At 38.8% G+C, this 21,095-nt stretch overlaps 1 protein-coding gene across 11 annotated transcripts in view; it reads right to left on the reverse strand.

Moving 5' to 3' along the window:
* VPS13A (vacuolar protein sorting 13 homolog A) overlaps nucleotides 1-16,712 on the reverse strand; it is a 114,051-nt gene extending 97,339 nt beyond the window's left edge. For 10 of the 11 annotated variants that reach the window (XM_030511527.1, XM_030511525.1, XM_030511526.1 and 7 more), the window contains exons 1-13: nucleotides 16,453-16,712; nucleotides 8,113-8,156; nucleotides 7,656-7,698; nucleotides 6,565-6,660; nucleotides 6,182-6,283; nucleotides 5,404-5,513; nucleotides 4,996-5,055; nucleotides 3,799-3,858; nucleotides 3,485-3,565; nucleotides 2,979-3,036; nucleotides 1,232-1,359; nucleotides 852-958; nucleotides 13-184 (exon numbers count right to left, since the gene is read on the reverse strand). In XM_030511527.1, the coding sequence (XP_030367387.1) occupies nucleotides 13-184; nucleotides 852-958; nucleotides 1,232-1,359; nucleotides 2,979-3,036; nucleotides 3,485-3,565; nucleotides 3,799-3,858; nucleotides 4,996-5,055; nucleotides 5,404-5,513; nucleotides 6,182-6,283; nucleotides 6,565-6,660; nucleotides 7,656-7,698; nucleotides 8,113-8,156; nucleotides 16,453-16,552 (1,161 nt within the window). In that variant the 5' untranslated portion in view covers nucleotides 16,553-16,712. Of the gene's footprint in view, nucleotides 1-12; nucleotides 185-851; nucleotides 959-1,231; nucleotides 1,360-2,978; nucleotides 3,037-3,484; nucleotides 3,566-3,798; nucleotides 3,859-4,995; nucleotides 5,056-5,403; nucleotides 5,514-6,181; nucleotides 6,284-6,564; nucleotides 6,661-7,655; nucleotides 7,699-8,112; nucleotides 8,157-16,452 lie in introns of those variants that run through there. The other variant, XM_030511534.1, reaches the window with a different exon arrangement.
* Nucleotides 16,713-21,095: the final 4,383 nt, after the last annotated feature.

A 21,095-nucleotide genomic window follows, 5' to 3' on the forward strand; every position in this document is an offset into this window, starting at 1 on the left:
AAAAAGGCTAACCTCCAACAATTTTAAGATTTCTTCATTAGGTTTTTTTGACGTTATCTTTGTTTTATACATCTCTTTATAGCTCTTCACTTGTTTCCTATGATGCCAAATATGTTCCCACGACCACATTTGGAGCTTAGGTTGAACATTTACTTCAAGGATGCCATAAATAACATACTTCCACCTAAAGCAAAGACAAATGAAGTATAGTTTGCATTTCTTTTGGTATATTGAAAAGACACCTAGAGCTATGCAGACTCCCACTAAATACAACTTCAAGTTATAAAAAGTGAAATCCCTTTTCTAATAGTCACACTTGTGACCAACAGAGGAACCCAAGGATTTTATTTTTCTCCAGACAAAGTTGACAGGTTTCTATTTCATAAAATTAAAAAGTAACCTTTTACAAAAAGTGCCAACAAACGTGTGTGTGTGAATAATCAAAGCATATTTGTAAGGAATTTTCTGGAAAAAATAGGATCTCTGGAGTCTGTGTTGACAATGTTTGCCTATTCGTAGATAATAGCTAAATGCTTGTAATAGTACCTAACATATAACGCAGTGTCCTTCATTAAAACAGAATTAGGATATTAAAACACTATCAGACTTCAGTTTCTGATAATGATCTTTAAGAAAGCAAATGAAGGCTTTCAAATATTGTGTCCTCACCCTTGGTTTGAGATCCTCATCACTTTTTTTAAACACTCCTAGTTTCAGAAAAACAAGCAAAACCAAAAGAGAAGACTTAGTTCCAGAAGGAAATGAGATCTAACCTCCTTAGGTAACAAACAATCCGCTGGTAATTATTTCAAATTAATAACAAATTGTTTCCAAAGTCTGAGGTAGCCTACCATGTCTTGGCATTGTTGTGCAATGGAACATCAGGTCTGTACTTCCTATATGGCAGATTTCGAGTCATCATATCAATAGACTCAAGAAGCTCCATAACACTGAAGTACTAAAAAAACAACCAACAAAAAAAAAGGAAAAAAGAAAAAAAAAAAAGAAAAAAGAAAACACACACACACACAGAGAAAAAAAATCAAACTGTTATCTTTCTGAGAACAATGTGAATTGAGCTTTTCTTTAAAAAGGAAATAATTTACAAAGAAAAACAAGACTAAGGGAACCAATTCTCTATGTTTATTAGAAAATTTCAGACTGCTTTTCTTATTCTTGCAAACTAACATTTTTACCACACTACATATACTTTCAGAAAAATAGTTTATACCTGTGGCTTGTTGAATTCAACAGTTATATCCTGTAAATTTACATTTAAATCCATTTTTGGTGATGAAAAGTCAACATCAGATCGAGGATTCATTAGGAGTTTGGCTCTAGCTGAAATTGGGCGGAATACTAAAAAACATAAATTGATATAAAAAGTGCAATTAAATTATTTAAGACTGCTATAAATGATCCATAATGCTTATCATAGCTAAAGTTATGACAGATTATTCATTTTAAAATCTTAGACTTCAAAACATGAAGACTTCATCAACATATCTTCAAGCATAATACAATCTACACTCAATTTCCAGTTTCATTCTGGCAACATTTGTGGAACAAATACAAGCCCAAGTAAGCATGGAAAAAATTAATACGGATTCTACATAAAGCAAATCATGTCACATGAAAAAATACTCAGAGCAGAAACGTTTTATCTGTTCCTCAATTCAGCAATATCAGGCATTCAAAGCCATGTTTAGATCAGCATTTCCACTGTTTCAACAACTGACCCAAGAAAAAGTATTCATGTATTACATGGCTTTGTGTAAATCCTACTTTTATTAAATAAAATTTCTTTGATTTCAACAGAAGTACTGATAGACCATCTACACAGCAAATATTCTAAATTCACCAAGAGGTTCATACAAATGGAAACAGACATTTTTTCAAGATGAAACCATATTCACATCAATTTAGCGTTGTTTCATTTTAAGCCCTGTATTTCTTGAAGCTTATTTTACTTTTAGCTGCAGGTTTGGTATGGTAGAATTTCTTTTAATTTTCTCCCTGTATTTAGCTTACTAATCTCAATTTTTCATCCTTCCTATTTGTAAGTATGATGTTTGCGTTTGGATCAAATGACAAAAGCCTTAGACAACTGATGATGTTTAAGCTTATTTTCTTGTAAAAGAGAGTCCAAGCTAGCAACTGGAAAAGACAGTTAAGAAATCAGAAGAAATTACTAAACAGTTCTCTAGCAAAGCAAGTCTCTGGCAAAGCAAGAGACACAGAAGGCTTCCCTTTCAGGCAAAGCCAGCAACAAAAACCCAAAAACCTAACAGTGCCCTTTTAAACTCTTGCTATGGTGAACTGAGGAGTTGCTTGCTAGAGAACAAGCCACTTTGAAGGCCATTCTACCTTGTAAACAGTTACTAAACAATCACACAGATGCACATGAGGAATAAAACCCATCTATTTTTCACACAATGAAAAGCAAATAATCACCATGTTTGAGTGGAGCCAATGCAACTTTGGGACTAAAGTAAGCAACACTCAAAGCAATACAATCTGCAATATGGCAACAGTAAAAAATAAAAATGATATTTCAAAGTTGTGTGATTACTGTTTCCACCTCTAATTAAAAAACGATACACTTCAGATGAGGCAGGTGACCTTAAAAACATTAATCTATTACTCAAGCCAGTCTGATTTAAAAGACATACATGATGCACATATTATTGCTAAACTTAAAATAATGAATTATCAGTGAATGTGAACAAAGAGGATTTATGTATGATATTTCATCAGAATGATACATGATTCAAGACTCATAATTTAATCAAAGCCTTTTTAAGGCTATATATATCTGGTACAGTATTCACTGTCAGAGAGACAGATATTCCTGCCAAAGAACTAAACTGCACTCCTTACTAAGATTCCTGAGTAACAGCCAAAGTAGCAACCTCTGAGAGGCATCAAAAATTAGAAGCAAGGTATATATGCATTATTACAAATAAAGTATCACTTACCAAAATCATAACCTTCTGGAATCACATTGTGGCTGGCAACTCCATGTTTTAAGTTAACCTACATACATCATGGAGTTAAAAACAAGTTGTATTTTTATTTCATATAAAGTTTTAAAATACAAAATATTAGCCTTTTAATACAGGTTTCAGATAATCCCTCTGATAGACAGTCTAAATCAAAATACTTATCTATGTTTTAAACAGGATGAGACTTCTATTTTTAGCTGATAAAAATCGCTGAACAATAAGATTACCACATATTGTGTATAATTTTGTAACTGGCAAAAGACAATTACTTATTTTTTTTAACTTCCTCAGAGGGGTGTTGTACTTCCATCATGTAAAAACCTTAAAATTTACTGGTTTTCCTAAAAAAGCTATTACTAACAAGACAATTCTCGAGGACATTGATTAACATATATGGAAGCAGAAGTGAATGTGAAGCATGCTCTATGCTTCACAGTATGAACTAGAATACTAGATACATTATCTCATGCTTTCCTTACCAATGATTCATCACTACCACCATGGTAGAACATCTCTGATTTCACATTCCAGTAAGCAAAAAGGTTATCCAGTCGTACAAGCTGAAAATACAACAGAACATAGTATTAATACCTACAAATTTTAGATTAATAATTCGGATTTCATAAAGTATTGATGAATAAAAATATTCAGAACATTCCCTGAACACTACGTATTCTTTTGTTTTAGAGCCTATATAGTTAAATGTTTTCTTGATCTTACTTTGTATGGAAGGAACTCTAATTTAGCTTATTTTAGTAACAACTCTTTCTTTAGCATACAGTTTATATTGTACCTTGTAGAACAACTTGGCAGTTTCATCATGTAAACATGGATTCCAATTCTGGTCTGAGGTCTGAAATGAAATTTTAAAAAAGTTATTCCAGTATCTGTAATTTTATGATTTTATCATCACCGAAACAAACCAGGAAAAAGAGAGGAACATCATCATAATTAAACCACACTGAAAATAATGGGGCAACATCTTCTGATTTAAGATGATTAAGCCATTTTTTTAAGTGGAAACTTGATAAGACTACTTCCTCCTCCAGAAAATACACACATGTTACTACAATGACTGGCAGGCTGCACACAAGAACCAAAAGATTCTTTAAAGTTCTGTTTTCAGCAGCGCAAATTCTTTTCCTTTACACCAATATTATTTTTAGGCAGGTTCTTTGGAAAGAGATAAACAATGGACTAGAATTTTTTTGTAATTCTAGAAGTAGCATTTTAGTGTGAGCCCAAGAGAAACACTATATGCTATTATAGTTTTTCACGGCTAATATACATTTCAAGAGTGAAATAGTACTTTTTTTTTTATTCACTATGCAACACTGTTTAAAGGAAGGGGCTGGTAAATACCTCTCAATGTGCTGGGAACAAGCATTCATGAGATAACTATTTCATTCAAGACAGTAACTTCTACTTAGACATTTTAAGATTATCAGTTACATAGCAAAAACTATTGAATCAGAGCAGCTCAGTAGAACAAGCATATTGCTGCTACTAGGTAGTCTTCCAGAAAAAAATAAAAAAAAGTATACAGTCTATGATGACTGCTATTAGCATTTTAAAGCAGAGCTTGCAGATCAAAGAACTGAGCTCCAGTTTGAAACAAGATGCCACTCTTTTTCCCTTTTTCTCCCTTTCCCAATATCAAGAAGTGACTTCCTTTCATGATGCTCATGTCAGTTTCAGCAAAATATTCAGAGACTCCGAATAGCCCAAAACCAGCAAAGCCTGGTATTTGGCAAAAATAAAGTGTAGCAGGCAGAAAAATAATAATTTACTCTCAAAAGTCTGTTTTAATGCTACCACTCAATCTTTAATGACACCCCACCGCAACATTTATGCTGGACTTCTTAAGCCAAGTAGTTACCATTGTGGATTGCTCATGATTACAGGCATACTTTCATTAGATATTACGACATCACAATAATACAGAAAAGCATAACTTCCAACATGCTTTTAAGATGAAAAATAAAATTACCTGCAAACTTAGGTTCTGAAGTGAAATCCCAAATGACAAGGGGTTATTCCGATTTGTGATCTAGCAGAGAAGGGGGAAAATACCAAAAAACTATTATCTTATGCTCTAAATTTAGATTTGGAAGTAAACAGACAACAATTAAATATATATATATAGCACAGATCTGACAATTTTATCTTATTTGTGCCTGACCACATGCTTTTAAGTATCTTCATGCTTTGGTACGAGCTTTTTATCGGTTTTCATTTATAAGGTGTTTTGGGGTTTTTTTTTAAGACTATGAAATTCCCAGAACTTTACTAGGATTCTCTCAAGAGGGAAAGTGACTAGAAGAAATGAAATCAGATGGGTTCCTAATTTCTCATTAGAGTGCACAACCTCTTATGCTGAGACATACAAAATACTTACATCATCTTCATAGCGAATATGGATGTTGGAAATTTTCACCTGAAGATTTTTGATAACCTGAGTGACTAGTTTTTCTACAAAAGTGTCTTGTTTCTCTTCTTTTGCTTTATCTAAGTTAAAAGAAAATAATATTTTGTTTGCATTAAAGCACTTTAAAAACTACACTAGAGAAAATAAAAATATAATAAGTTTGTATGATAGATATTTAAATTTTCTATTACATTGTACTCTAGTTGTATAGAAACGTCTTTTCAGTATAATCCATAAAAATTACGTTCAGACTAGATAGTTTCAGCTTTATTACCTGCTGCATGAAGGATCAGGTTGTTCAAAAATATGACTTGTACCGACTGATACTCAAGGTGGTCAATACATATTTCTTGAAAGTACCAAAAGTTAAATTCAAGATTATAAGACTTCAAATGTATCAAAGAACAAATTAAACAGTCTTTAAAAAGGTGTAATTCTTTACTACTAGAAACAAAGTCAAATTGTTTCTTATGAAAGAAAAGGAATAAAACATCAGGCAACATATGCCATAAGCAATAGTTCAAAAGCCTCGTTTATATCAGATCATGTCAAAGCTTGAACCTTTTGATTTTCAAGATGCTTGTTCTGTAATATTGATGGCAGCAACACTTAAAAATCTGTAACTAACAGGATTTTTAATTATCAAGATGAAAACAGGAATCTAAAACACTTTAAGTGACAAATCCAGCATCTTTCTGGATTAAAAGAAAGAAATAGCATTATTTTCATTAGCTTTTCCCACTCCTACCTTGGTCAGCTATTTTCTGCTTTGCTTCCTCTATTCTTTGCAATTCCCTTTGTCTTGCTTCCAAGAACTGCCTGGCTTCTTTTTCAGCATCATATTTTATACCTAAACAGACAATTTAAAAAGTATGATACAAAAAAATGTACACATTTTTAGAAGATGCTGTTTCAAAAGCAGCAATTTTCACGTTTTGTTAATAGCTGCATAAGATAAAAAAATTAGGTGACTAAATGTAAACTACTAAAAGACACCCCATTCCCATTATCTAACTGCATTTGCTAGGACTATTTATCAGAAAAAAAGTTCATGAAAACAGTATCAACCCATTTCAGATTCCTTTGAAATCCCACCAATCTACATTCACTTTTTTCTCTACATTAACTTACTGGCTGTGGGCACAATAAGCAAATAAACTCCATCAAGAACTGCCTCAACAGGTTGAGTATAAAGGTTTTGCCATGGAATCTGTAAGTTAAGTTGACCTACAAACACAAAAAAAAAAAAGGTTGAGGTACACAGTTAAATAGTTGACTGGAAAAATAAAAATATTTAAGAAGTAATTGACATTTAACCACAAAATCTCTGAACAATTATTTTACTGGACAAAAAAAACCACTGCAATCAAGGCACATGTCCTTTGGGTTGTTTGTTTTACGCAGGACACCAATGAACATGCGGTAAGTTTTTCCATGAGCAGAACTATTAAGTATACGGGTCCTCTCCTTTCTCCCTTGAATTACATTCCTTCTTCCTAACAGCAACCTCTCCCTCCTTGCAAATCTACTGCAGCATTCTTATAAACGAGCAAAGCATGGGCAGCTCATATATGATCAGCCAGCTAAATACTCCCCAATACATATTTTTCTTTATTTTTCTGCTGAAGAGAATCTTCAAGTAGTGTGTATGTTTTGTGAATGTGGGGACTGTGAGGTTACAGAGTCTCTGACTCTTCACAAAAGTACTAATTTTAATAAACTATGAAATCAGTCAGAGGAAAATACATACTTCCAGGGTAGATTAAGGGAAATACAATGGCTTTAGACTTAGTTTGCTTTAAGAAACCACTAACTTCTACAAGACAATCAAGTCGCAATGAGAAAACTTTCCATATTAGCAAAAATAGGGAAGGAGGATAGAAAAGGAAGTGGAAGGCAAAATCATTCCGAGGGATGAGAACTAGCCCTGCTCAGTTGCTCATCTTTGCTGTGTTGGGTTCTTATTAATATTAAGCTGATTAGACAAGACCCCAGTATATTTTAAGTTTGCCATCTCAGCTTAAGAAAATGAACTACTTCAAACTGGTTTTTTGCTTTTTGTTTTTTGGTTTGGTTTTTTTTTTGAGAAGAAACAAACTTCAGCATGTAGAAAGCATTCAAATCAAGGAAGCATGGAAAATTACTTGCTCAGGATGCCTAGAGCCACTTGCAAGGAAAAGTAGTATGTTTAGTAACTCCTGCATGGGTGTATGATAACTTACCAATATGTCCTGCTATAACTTTAAATGGCACATCCAGCTGACTCTGAAAGAAAGTGTTTAAGGACATTAAAGCTCATTTCAGCAACTTGTGAAATGTTCCCATATAAGGAAAAAAGACGACAATCTTAAAGCTAAGAAGTTTACCTTTCAACCACTGAGAAAAAACATTCAGTATAAGAGGATAAATAGGCACCTGTTTGCTTTTGACCTAAATACACTCTTTAAGCAATTCAGGGTTTGGTTTTGAAAAAAAAATAAAAGCTAAATGAAGCCAGCATATACCTTCACCTTTAAATTTAAGCTCCAATTAATTAGGCAATCCAGACAAATGCAGAGGAAAAAAACCCACTAAATTTCCACTGAAAATACAGTGTGTCTTAAATAGGAACCAAAAAAGCACATAAAGCCCAAAAGTCCAAGGATCATGTTTCCAACAATTTTATTTTCACTAACTTACCAGTGCATTTTCTTTTATTTCAAGATTCTTCAGTGCTACGGCTCCTAAAAACAAGAAACCAACAAGTAAAATAGTAATCAGCAAAGTAGTAGTGGTTCTCGCTGAATATGTCAAAGCCTGAGTCATTAGTCCCTGACCTGTGGTAGTACCACTATTTGCTGTGGAAGATACCCACAACCTGCACCTCAAATATGCATGAAAGATTATTAAGAACACACTTCATTCATGCTGTAAAATAATATCTGATATTTTCTTATGGAGCTTGCATGTCTGTGGAAAAGAACCAAAGATTCGTAAAAACGTTGGAAATTACTGTCACGTTTTGTAAGGACCCATTTTGAAATTAAAAGTTTGCTTCTTTTTCCTTAACCATCTGCTTCCTATGCTTGTGGAAATCTAGCAACATTAAATTTAGAGTGAATTTTTAGCTCTCAAAAGATCTTACATTTGCAAGATATATTTATAGGCTTATAAAAGTTCACGGGAAGCATTTCAGTAAATCTAATTTTTTAAATGTCTAAAGATAACAATAATTCGGTACCCCGTAAACACAGAAAATTTGAATTTGCGAGATCTGGTTTTACAACATACTTGGCATCAGACACTTGCCATACCAAAGGAACATTAGAAGGGACCAGGAAACTCATGACTTAAAACCATGCACACAGTCTGAAGCAATGTCTTCTGCAAACTCTACAAGAAGGATGGAACACCTGCAATGGTTACCTTCAAATTAGTTTTATAGTGTTAACACATGAACATGGAACAGACACCTGATACAGCTGAGCAGCAGCATAAATGAGATTCAGGAAACCAGAAGCAGATTACAGGCCTGGAAATGAATACAACTTGAGATTGCAAAGAAGATTTAATTGACCCAATAATGTTTTCCTTTGGGGGACACAAGTTAGAAATGGCCAAATATATAGGCAGACAGGAGCTCCAACTGCAAGGAATATCGTTGCTGTTGTACAGTGTGGATGGCATTAGACTAATGTTCAAAGTATCACCAATTTTGTGAAACTGGACCCTAATCTCAAAAATGCACTCATTAGAACAGTTGGCTCAAGTTGTTGAACTGCTGTGCAAAAGCTGATCAGGTAAAGTAATCCATCAATCTTGTAGCACTCGCAAAATACTATAAAATTTTTAATTATTTAATTTATTCATTGCAACAATCTATCATCACTTTACAGCAGAATCCTATACATCTGGCATTTGGTACCATCAGCATCTCCAGACAAATACCTCATGCAGAAGGATATTTTTTGAGAGCTAGTGGTTCTGCTTTTAAGCCTTGCAATACACCTACATTGATAAGAACACTGGGGGGGGGGGGGGGGGGGTAAAAAAAGAAAAGAAAAAAAAAAATCAAGGAAAGGATTTCCAGCAGTAATCTGTAACTATAAATAGCCTACATAGTTTGTAGGTAATAACAAGATGAGAGGTTTTATATAACATTGGGTTCAACTCTACTCTAAATTTATTCCCTGATAAAGCTGATCCTGCACAGACCATTTTAACACTCATTAGAGAAAGCTTCATTATATGAGAGACACCAAAAAAAGGAAAAAAAAAAAAAAGCCATTTGCTTCTCTAAAATGACATCACTAATTGTAATCATATTCATGGCAAGTAATTCTAATTGTATGCAGCTCAAATGTTCAGGTTTGTAACCAAGTTACCATGCATGGCATGCAATTTTTGCACATCAGTTGAGCCACAGTAAAAAAAGTTCACAAGCAAACTTTGAATGTGACACACGAAGCAGTTTAACTGAGTTTGGTTTCTTCACTTTCACTGTCAGCTAAGCAAACCACCTCATTTATCAAGGGTTTGGCACATGCCACATTTCAGCTGAGGCACTGTAACTTAAGCTGCAATAATTTGGCAACCCTAAAGCTTCTGAAAACAAGGTACTGTAAAATGAGCAAGGATTATTATCTCAAGCATTTACAAACAATATTTTGTTGTGGAGAACTAAAGCTCATTTTAGCTGAGCACATTGTAATGGCAGAGAATAAACATGGTATCAATAGTGTTTCAAAGAAGGCAGCTTTGACAATTCTACACGAAATGTTAGGAGTGGGAAGTGGGGTAAGTAACTATTCAACATTTTTCCTATACTTATGATTTTACAATTAGTAAGTTTAAAGGTTTCAGTTAAAATCATTCGAAGAGGTAGAAATCAGTAAAACTTCAATCATCTCAATTTTCATATAAACCTACTGAAACACATTCAATAAAATATCAGACGTTACTTACAAAAACCTCAATTGTGAGTCTAACCACAGTGAATAGACTATCAAAGCACACCAAAGGCTCCTAATGAAGCACTATGTTTTATATATGCACGCAACCCTTCCTTTTCCTATACTTGAGATGGAATGCAAAAAAGATTGACTAAACATTCCAGCAAGTAAACATGAACTATTTGCAAAGTTAACATACTTCACTGGCAACCAATTCTAACACTCACTCTTTGAAATGCAATAACTGACCTTGTCAATATCTTCTTTCATTGCCAAAATTTAAGGAAGGGGGGGGAAGCACTCTCGCAAATAGAAGCAGAAAAATCAAGGAACAAAGGCCTGTCACAGGACATAACACAGCTACTGAATTGTACTGTCTTGGAGCACTGCCAATGGATTTTCATTGCAAGAATTTCAAAATACATCAAGATGGTTATTTGGCTTTGTGGGGTTTGGAGGTAGGGGGATGTCCCATTCCCCCTCCCATTGGGGGCAATTGGATGTTTCCTTATTTTGACAACAGAAATGCAGCCAGATAAAAGCCCATTTGATGGATTAAAAAAATGCCCAACTAAGCAACCTTGAAAACTGTGTACTTGGAGTGGTCCAAATATCTAGGGTTAAACGTGCAGCCAAAACAATAATAAAAGCCAGAACATTTATAAATACCTATAGCACAGTCTAGGAATTATGTAAGCTATATTATAAAGCAAATTCTTAGTTTTAGTGATCTCTGGACATTGCAAATAATTCAACAAAATCGAACACTTGTCAAAATTAAGGAACAAACAGGTTTGTAGTTTCAATTTTAGATACTCAAAACAACTTTGCGAATTTGAGTGCATGAACCAACATTTACTACCAAGGACTTGGCTGACAAGAAGAGATCTAGAAAATGAAATAACACTCTGTAAACCATTTAACCAAATAGGCTTAACTGAAATTGTTATGGATGTCAACAACAGTTGAAGAGGGGGAAGGAAATTAATCCACATAAAAACCTGCAGATTTAACCTATGTATTAATCCCATCTCTGCTATCTTGTAAATAAGAACAGGGCAGAAAGAGTGAGGGAGCAGGGAAAGCAGATGAGAGAGAGATGAAAGATGATAGATGATAGGCATCAGAAACCAAAAACACCTCAGCTGGTATCTGACCAGTACCAAACACTCCCACTGTCGTGGTTTAAGCCCAGCCGGTAACTCAGAACCACACAGCCACTCACTCACTCCCCCACTTTCTTCCCCTCCTACTCCTGGAGGGATGAGGAGGAGAATCGAAAGAATGTAACTCCCACGGGTTGAGATAACAACAGTCCAGTAACTAAGGTATAATACAAAACCACTACTGCTACCATCAATAATAATAATGATAAGGGAAATAACAAGGGGAGAGAATATAAAACGAAAAGAGGAAAAGGAAAAGAAACCAATAAACACAAGTGATGCACAAGACAATTGCTCACCACCCACTGACCGATACCCAGCCTGACCTGAGCACTGATCTGGGCCTTCCAGGTAACTCCCCCCAGTTTATACATGGGGCATGACATGCTGTGGTATGGAATACCCCTTTGGCTAGTTTGGGTCAGGTGCCCTGTCTCTGCTTCCTTCCAGCTTCCCATGCCCCTCCTCCCTGGCAAAGCATGAGACTGAAAAAGTCCTTGATCAGAGTAAGCATTACTTATCAACAACTAAAACATCGGTGTATTATCATCGTTGTTCTCTGGCTAAAGCCAAAACACAGCACTGCACCAGCTACTAAGGAGAAAAATAACTGCTACAGCTGAACCCAGGACACCCACTCACATATTTTAACATAAATTCTGCTTTTTAGCAATAGCATTATCAGCTTGTGAACCCCTTTGATTACTTTATACAAATTGCTGCCTTTGCCAGTCATTTCCCACTTTCGTTTGTGCTGTTAATTTTTCATGTTTAAAAACACCCTCTGGAAACAAGCTCTAAGTTTTTGAGGATGACAGTGACTACCAAACACCTGTTCTATTGACATCTATCGTAAAACAGGTCATGAAAGACAGCACAAAGTACTAGATATTCTTTATTCCTCCGTCAATTCAAATTGTTAACATGTAAGGGGTGGATTGCATCTACTATACACTTGCCCAACTATACCTGAACGGGCCATGGTATGCAAAAGTAGTCATCTTTATTATAATACTAGGCATAGCCATTAAAAAAAAAAAAAAAAAAGAGTGCTTGTGTGCTCACAAACTTGTGTCAATTATCTGCCTGTATCATCCTACTAATACAGCTTCCCCAGTAAGAGACACCAGCTATTCAAATAACAAGCTGTGTTAAGTAAGATACACTTGAGACATTACCTAATAAGTAGGTACGCCAAGTCAACTGAGAATTAAGTATTTTAAAGGACAGTACAGAAGGTCTGACCAAGATATTGAATGAAAAAGTCACTTAGGCCCAGTCAAAAGAAAACAGTAAAAACATGGTGAAACAACTGATCTCTCATCCTGTTTGGAAACCTCAGCATCACTTCACTTCTCAGAGATAACTGTCATTACTTTAACCATTTCTTTGGCTATTGAAGTACAACTTTATTAGGTCTAGAGCATTCAAAAATATGTAACTTGTCTAGATACTTCTCCAACCTGTTTATCTAAGCCAAGTACTTACACATTTGTTAACACAGCTTACTGAAACTATGAGAATAAGAAGAGGTTTAAAACACTATCCTTCCCAGTATCAGCCATTAAATAACTCTCTTTGATGACTGCCTAACACGGTAGCTTTTCATTCTGCTTCATACTAACAGAATTAAGGAATAAAGAATAAGCTTTTGTTCCCTGTTACATTGGTTTTTGAGCCTTGGCTTTTCCAATATTGGCCTTACCTATTCAAAGTACCTTCTTTACTTGCATAGGCTGTCCTACGTCCTCCTTTCTGCATTGCCTTTTGAATTTCAGGTTATTCAGTTCTTGCAAATCTCTCAGCCATCAGTCTGTTTCCAGACATCACATCTTTCTCTAGTATTGAGACAGTCTGTATTTTTACCCTTGAATCTGTGATTTGGGGTGGTTGTTTTTGTTTTTGTTTTTTTTTAAAAAGACTCATCTGTAGTTACTATGTGTTCATGTATGTTGTTTGGAGCAGTTTCACCACACAACTTTACTACACAGATTGAACCTGGATAGATTTAATGTGGCATGCTGAATTCTCTCATTATGCAAAACTGAAAAGCTTGTTCATTAAAAAGTCATTATTAAAGCTCCCAAATTTGCAGAAGCTTAAACAATATAAAGTTAGTTTTTATGCACATAACCAGACTCTTCCAACAGGTTATTACCACTCTTGATTTAACCAGGCTAGCTATAAAATACCACAAGGACATAACTTGTTCCAGCATCTAAAAAAACTCCCTTAGTTATTTAATCATTCAGAGACAAAAAAAAACCAAACATATGCCTTTTAAAATTTAAGATACAGATTTATAGCATGTATGCAGTGCTATTGCACTCAAAAAGCACTGGCCATTTGTTAGAGTGAAAAACTCCCCTTTTAATCCCTACCAAAATACTGAATGGATTTGGGACAATCTAATTTCAAGACTATATGATTTATGTAAAATTTAGCAAGTTTATCATGACACACAAAGACAAGCACTGTATGAAAACACACAGCTGTTAATGGAAATGCTTTCAGAGTGCAGGCAAGCACAAGAAGGTATTAAGTTTACACAAAATACAAAGACAAAAAATAGTACTATTTTATTAAAGTAATAAATTAGTTCCATAATTTCAGTAATTAGGAAGACAATAAAATTACCAATACAGTTTAGATACACTGAGTGTAGGGATCTACTAATAGTGACAGCCTCCATATAAAGACAGCAGTCTACTGCTATTACTACTGTTACTGCCTTTTAGATAGAGGAATGCAATTTTTAAGTCCTCCAAGATCTGTGGAATGAAACAAAACACATTGTTTGAAATGAAAACATTAAACACAGTTTAGGTTGCAAATGCAAGCAAAAGCATCATGCAGTAGATGAGGAAAAAATAAACCTCTACAGGTGACCCTTCAGCAATGCTACACAGTTAGGCATCTCAGAGCAAGACGTAGCTTCATATATCAATTTTCATGCTAAGCAAGTGAACAGACTCTGTAGAGAGAAACTAATCTTCTTCCTAGTACAAAGGCACCATAATGAAGAAAGAAGAATTTCAAGAAAAAATATACTAAAGCCTCTTGAGGCTACTTGAAGAGGAAATAATAGAAAAGCCCAAAATCAAGTTCCACATATATAAAAAAACATAACAGCTGAATATTAACACTCTAAAGTTAAAATTAGTGAGAACTATTTAGGATTTTTTTTTTTTTTTTTTAAATGAGAGAGCTCATGTGCATCTAATCTGGTAAGAGTTGCCTCATAGAACCATAACCTGCCAAGAGTAACCACCAGCAATCTACAGAGCTGGAAAAACAATGTTTTACCTTTTTGCAATGTCTAAACATTGCCCAAAACATTTACAGAATGTTCCATATTTTACATTGAATGTTTTGCTTGCCTTCCTTGAACTGAAAGAAGAAACTATGATAACTGAAGAACACAAATGGTGTGTTCAGTACACAAATTATTTGTTTGATGTGCTTTTGCTGAAAGATGCAGTAACTCATTCCTTTCAAATAAGATGCACACAACCCAGAGTATATAGCACATCAATGCTACATTGGGCCTTACTGCTATAGATCAAGGACTACTACTTTTTCTCCAGCAGTTACATGTGTTTTTGCAGTGTTACAACTCCATATAGAGACTGAACTTCGCAAAGATTCTACAAATGCCTTGACTAACCAAAGGAAAATTACTGCAGAGATGAAACCAAACAAGGACACCATTTCAGAAAACAGAAGCATGAAACAAAAATTCCCAAGACACAAAAAATCTGATTCATAAACATGAGCACCTAAGACTGGAATTGTACCTCAAGGATGCTTCATACCTGCAGACGTATGAACAGACATGTAAAAAAAAAAAAAAAAAAAGGAGGGCCAAACGTGCACCTCTGCTTTTGCTGATGCTGCAGACACCCGGAATGCACATTCAAAACCGAGCCAGGAGCGGTCACTGCATATGCATCTGTTAATTGTATGGGTCTTACCCCTCTTAGGCGGCCTTACTTTGCCCAGACATACTGGAAAAAGAGATCTTTGTTGCTGTTTTCTTGTACATACGTCACTAAAGGGACCTCCACAGAACAGAACACTTTCCCCCTCTTCAGAACTGGCATGCTAATTTATTTCTACAGGCTATTCTACTCGCCTAGCACGGTCGGTCATAGCCTCTGCAAACACCTAAGACGGTCTCCAATCCTGATTCTTCAACACTAAAAATGACAAATATTCTAGACCTACAGATGACAGCACCAAAAAACAGAATGTCACTGCTGTTTGCTGAGGGGCTGCTCACTTCCACCGGCACACCACCGATACTAAAACATTATCAAAACCCCGTTTGTTTTCAGTATCTTATTTCCGGGCAGGGAAAAACTTGGTCCGGTTCGGCGCTCAGCAAGGCCGGGTAAGGCTCCCCGCCCAGCCCTCCCCGAAGTTTCCGCGAGTGCCATGAGCGCCGCTCAGACCCGACACCCGCAACCTCCCCATCGAGGGTACGTCCCCAGCCAGGAGAAGACAGCAGGGGCAGCTCCATGCGGAAGAATTAACCGTAAGCGGGCATCCACACGCCCCGAGCGCTTCCCCCGCCCGCTGCAGCGCCTCCCGGCCTCCCCCCGCTGCAGCACCCGGCTGCTCCACGCCCCCCGCGGACACTTCCCTGCCCGCCCGCCCCCACAACTATTTTTAAGCTGCCAGGCAGGTGGAGCGGCGGCGGAGCTGCGGGCAGGCAGCCCAGCGCGGCAGCGGGCGCGGCACCGCCCGCTCCGGCCCGACCGGCCCGGACGCTCGGAGAACACCGCCTCGGCCTCCTCCCTGCGCGGGAGGGCGGGCAGCGCAGCGGGGGTGCGGAGGGCGGCGGCGGGCGGGCAGGCAGGCGGCTCCGCAGCGCGGCCGGACCAGGTGCCGCGTCCCCCCGCCGCGTGGCAGCCCCGTACCTCCCCAGATGCCGAGCTTCAACTGGGAGCTGTCCAGGTTCACCACATAGTCGCCGAGGAAACGGTTCAGGACGTCCACGACCAGCGACTCAAACACCATGCTGTCTCCTGCCGCCGCCCCGGCCCCGGCCCCAGCAGCAGCAACAGCAGCACCACCTCTCCAGCTCCTGCCCGGCCTCTGCCCCGCCCCCAGCCCGAGGGGACAGCCCCACCGCCTCCGTCCCGCCCGCCGCCGAGCCGCGGGGCACTCGTTGCGCTCTGCGCATGCGCCTTGGGCCGCTCCCTCTGGCGCAGGCGCGGTAGCTTGGCGGCGGCGGCGGCGGCGGCGGGCGGGGGAGGGCGGGGCGCGGGGGGGCGGGCGCCTGAAGGCGTGTCCGCGGCGGGTCGGTGGTCTGCGCGGGGGTTGCGCGCCGGGCGGGCGCTGCTGGAGGGGTTTAGCGTGTGGGTCAGCTGGTGCGAGCAGTTCGGTGTGACGGCCGTTACCATTTTTGTATTTTTTTTTCCTTCCCCCGGACTAAGCCAGTGTAGAAATTACCGCAACACTCAGCGCTCTGAATTACTGTTGACGACACCAAGCTGTGTGGTGCAGTCGACACCCTGGAGGGCAGGGATGCCATCCAGAGGGACCTTGACAAGCACGAGAGGTGGGCCAGTGCCAACCTCATGAAGTTCAGCAAGGACAAGTGCAAGGTCCCACACCTGGGTTGGGGCAGTCCCAGGCACAGCTACAGGTTGGGCAGAGAGTGGACAGAGAGAAACCCTGGGGAGAAGGACTTTGGGGTGTTGCTTGATGAGAAGCTCAACATGGCCCAGCAGTGTGCAGTTGCAGCCCAGAAAGCCAACCGTATGCTGGGCTGCGTCAAAAGAAGCGTGACCAGCAGGTCAAGGGAGGTGATCCTGCCCCTCTGCTTCACTCTCGTAAGACCCCACCTGCAGTACTGTGTCTAGTTCTGGGGCCCCCAACACAAGAGGGACATGGACCTGCTTGAGCAAGTCCAGAGCAGGGCCACAAAGATGATCAGAGAGCCGGAGCAGCTCTGCTATGAAGACAGGTTGAGAGAGTTGGGCTTGTTCAGCCTGGAGAAGAGAAGGTTTCAGGAAGACCTTAGAGCAGCTTCCAGTACCTAAAGGGGCTACAAGAAATCTGGAAAGGGACTTTTTGCAGGGGCATGTCGTGGCAGGACAAGGGGGAATGGTTTTAAACTGAAAGACGGGAGATTTAGATTAGACATTAGGAAAAAAATTCTTCACTATGAGGGTGGTGAGGCACTGGCACAGGTTGCCCGGAGAAGCTGTGACTGCCCCATCCCTGGCAGTGTTCAAGGCCAGGTTGGACGGGGCTTGGAGCAACCTGGTCTAGTAGAAGGTGTCCCTGCCCATGGCAGGGAGGTTGGAACTAGATGATCTTTAAGGTCCTTTCCAACCCTATCCATCCTATGATTCTATTATTAGCATAATGACTAAAGCAAGTTGAATCTTGGTACTTCTCCAAAGAGCTTGACTCTCACACCACTGGGATGTAGTGAATCAAACTGCAAAATCTGGGTCATGTTTGCCCTGAGTGATTGTGTGCCGAGGCCTCCTGCACTCACAAGATTCTTGTTCTGTCAAACAGCCACAGTGCGTTTCTTGGATGGTGGCAGAAAGAAAATAATTTGTATCCAACTTGTTCCTGTAACTGCAACAATTATGTTTGAAATTAAGTTAAAAAGTTTCATTGGTAAGCAAAACCCCTGAGTTTTTACAGCATGCAGTATTGGGTTTGCGTGGCACATTTGCGGGGATGGAGAGCGGCATCCCTTAGAAGAGACCAGGGACTGCCCCATGCCAGACACAACCCATTCCTGCCAGCTCCAGCAAACCCATCTCAGCGCACAGCTGGGCCTGTCAGCAATGCTCATGGCACCTCTGTGATAATATATTTAAGAAGGGTAAAAATTGCTGTACAGCAGCTGTGAGTGAGAAGAGTGAGAAAAACGTGGGAGAAGCAGCCCTGCGGATGCCAAAGTCAGTGCAGAAGGAGGGCAAGAGGTGCTCCAGGTGCCAGAGCAGAGGTTCTCCTGCAGCCCTTGGTGCAGACCATAGTGAGGCAGGCTGTCCCTCTGCAGCCCATGGAGGTCCATGGGGGAGCAGATATTCACCTGCAGCCCAGGTGAATTCACCTGGAGCAGATGGATGTGCCCCGGGGGAAGCAGCAGCTCATGGAGGAGTGGGTTTTCTGTCATGACCTTGTGGCCATAGTTCGAAGTCTGTAACATTTGCAGACTTGCCACAGCAAGAAGGTTCAGAAGAAATCTGAGCAATGTTCACACAGAGGTCAGGATGGGAGGTCATCAGGTCATCTTCAGGGTACAGGGCTGTCCTCTGCTACAGGACAATCACAGCCAGCCTTCTCAGTCACATATTAGAGTTCAGGGAAGTAAACTTGCCCATAGAAGAAACAAACAAAAGATGTTTCTGCTTGGTTTTGTTCTCAAAAACATCTAATTTCCAGGGTATAATGAAATCACATTACTTTAGGCATATGGATTCTATGTATTTTCATGTACATAAATATGAAAGTTTTTACCCTTGTTTCTTCCATGTTGCAGGTAGTGCTTTCAGAATGGCTTTGGCTCAAAACAGCATGAGGGGTGGTGAATTAAAACAGGACGGACTATGAACCTCGTTTAGTGTGTCACCAAACCCCACCAAACATTGAATTCTGTCAATCTTACAGGGACATAAATATCTATGAATTTTAGTTCACTATGAAATAGTGAACTATTTCATAAACCATTTTAGAATGCATTCATAACTGCAGTAAAGCCACACATGAGAGGGATGCTTTATTTCAAAGTCTTTCAGAGCCACATGGTTTTGAGTCTTCTTTGGAATCAGCTGAATCATGCTGGAACAATGTTTGCTCTACTTACACAACCAGTCCTGAGGACAAGGTGAAATATGTATAAGTCCTAAACTACTTTAATTATACATGCAACAATGTAGTAACTGCTGAAAAGTGTAGTAAGCTTACTCCGTAAATCCATAGTACTGAGCCTAAATCCTTTGAAATTCAAAGACAAAACCACTCCTGAATTTTACATCTGTTCATGATATACAATAAAAACTCCAAGGTCTGCTTATCAATAAAACGTTTTAGCTCAATTTTAAAGCCAGTTCTTGCAGTTGTAGGAACAAAATAGAGAGTAATTGCATTCTTCCTGCCGTCATCAATGAAATGCATTCAGTGGTTTGGCAAAACAAACACTGAAAGTTCAGTAGGCTTCTGAACACATTCACCAGGAAAACTCTGATCTTCATGTTTTGTTCAGCAGACTCTGTAAACTGTAGCACTGTAAACTGTCTCCTTTCCCTCACTAGTTGTGAAATGCTCTCTTGTTGATGTCTGCTGGCAAGAATTATTTGTTGCTTACATCAATACCATCAAGAAAGTATTTTTGGTGCCTAAGTAACAGCAGAAGTCTGGCCCTATATGTGAATGGTTACTAGAAATAGAACACAAAGTAGAAGGTTCCTGCCTTAACCGAAGAGGTGCCATATGGCAAAAGAAGGGAAGTTAATAACTTTGTCTGTGACACTAAGGACAATAATTAAGCCCAAATATATTACATCCACACTTTATCCATATGATTCAGTATGAGCTTTTCCATTTAGGCTAATATTGTCCATATTTCTGGGTTTCAGTTGGTAGTTTGATAATTAATATTATTGTCATTTTTATGGTTACTAATATTGTTATTATTGCTTATGCTTTTTGTTTCCCCACTGGTGAGATGGGGACGAGAATCAAGAAAAGGTAAAATCCACAGGTTGAGATAAGAACAGTGAAAAAATTGAAATAAAGAAAAATGTAATAGTAATAATTGTAATGAGAAAGAAAAAGAGAGAAATAAAGCCCAAGACAGACAAGTGATGCAAAATGCAATTGCTCACCACCCACTGACAGATACCCAGCCCAACCCGAGCAGCAATATGGCCTTCCAGGTGACTTCCCCCAGGTTATATCCTGGGCATGACATGCTATGGAATGGAATACCCCTTTGGCCAGTTTGGGTCAAGTGTCCTGTCTCTGTTTCCTCTGGCTTCTTGTGCTCCTCCTCACTGGTAGCGCATGAGAGACTGAAAAGTCCTTGATTGAAATAAACATTACTTAACAACAACTGAAAACACTGATGTGTTATCAGCATTGTTCTCTAACTAAAGCCAGTTAACTAAAACACAGCAATGCACCAGCCACTAGAAAATAAAAAATAACTATTCCAGCCAAAAATGGGACACAGCTGTACTGTTGCAATGCTGAAGGTTAGTAGTAGTAGTCAAATGGTAGTTTTTATGCTAGATTTAACCTGTAAGACTGTTTAGTCTGCTAAATACATGTCTCTAGAGGTTTGGGGTTTTTTGTGTGGGAAAATGTAGGCGAGGAGACAAGAGAAAGCAGGTGTGTGGTGTCAGATCTGAAGGTCAGTGTGTGGCTAAATATTTTTTCCTCTGTTTCACTTGGCCAAATGTCGTGATTTAACCGTAGCTGGCAACTAAGCACCATGCAGCCACTTGCTCGCTCCACCCCCCCGGTGGAATGGAGGAAAGAGTTGTAAGAGTAGGTGAGAAAACCTGTGGATTGAAATAAAGGCAATTTAATA

Source organism: Strigops habroptila, chromosome Z (genome assembly GCF_004027225.2).
Source record: "Strigops habroptila isolate Jane chromosome Z, bStrHab1.2.pri, whole genome shotgun sequence".
In the NCBI taxonomy this organism is placed as follows: domain Eukaryota; kingdom Metazoa; phylum Chordata; class Aves; order Psittaciformes; family Psittacidae; genus Strigops; species Strigops habroptila.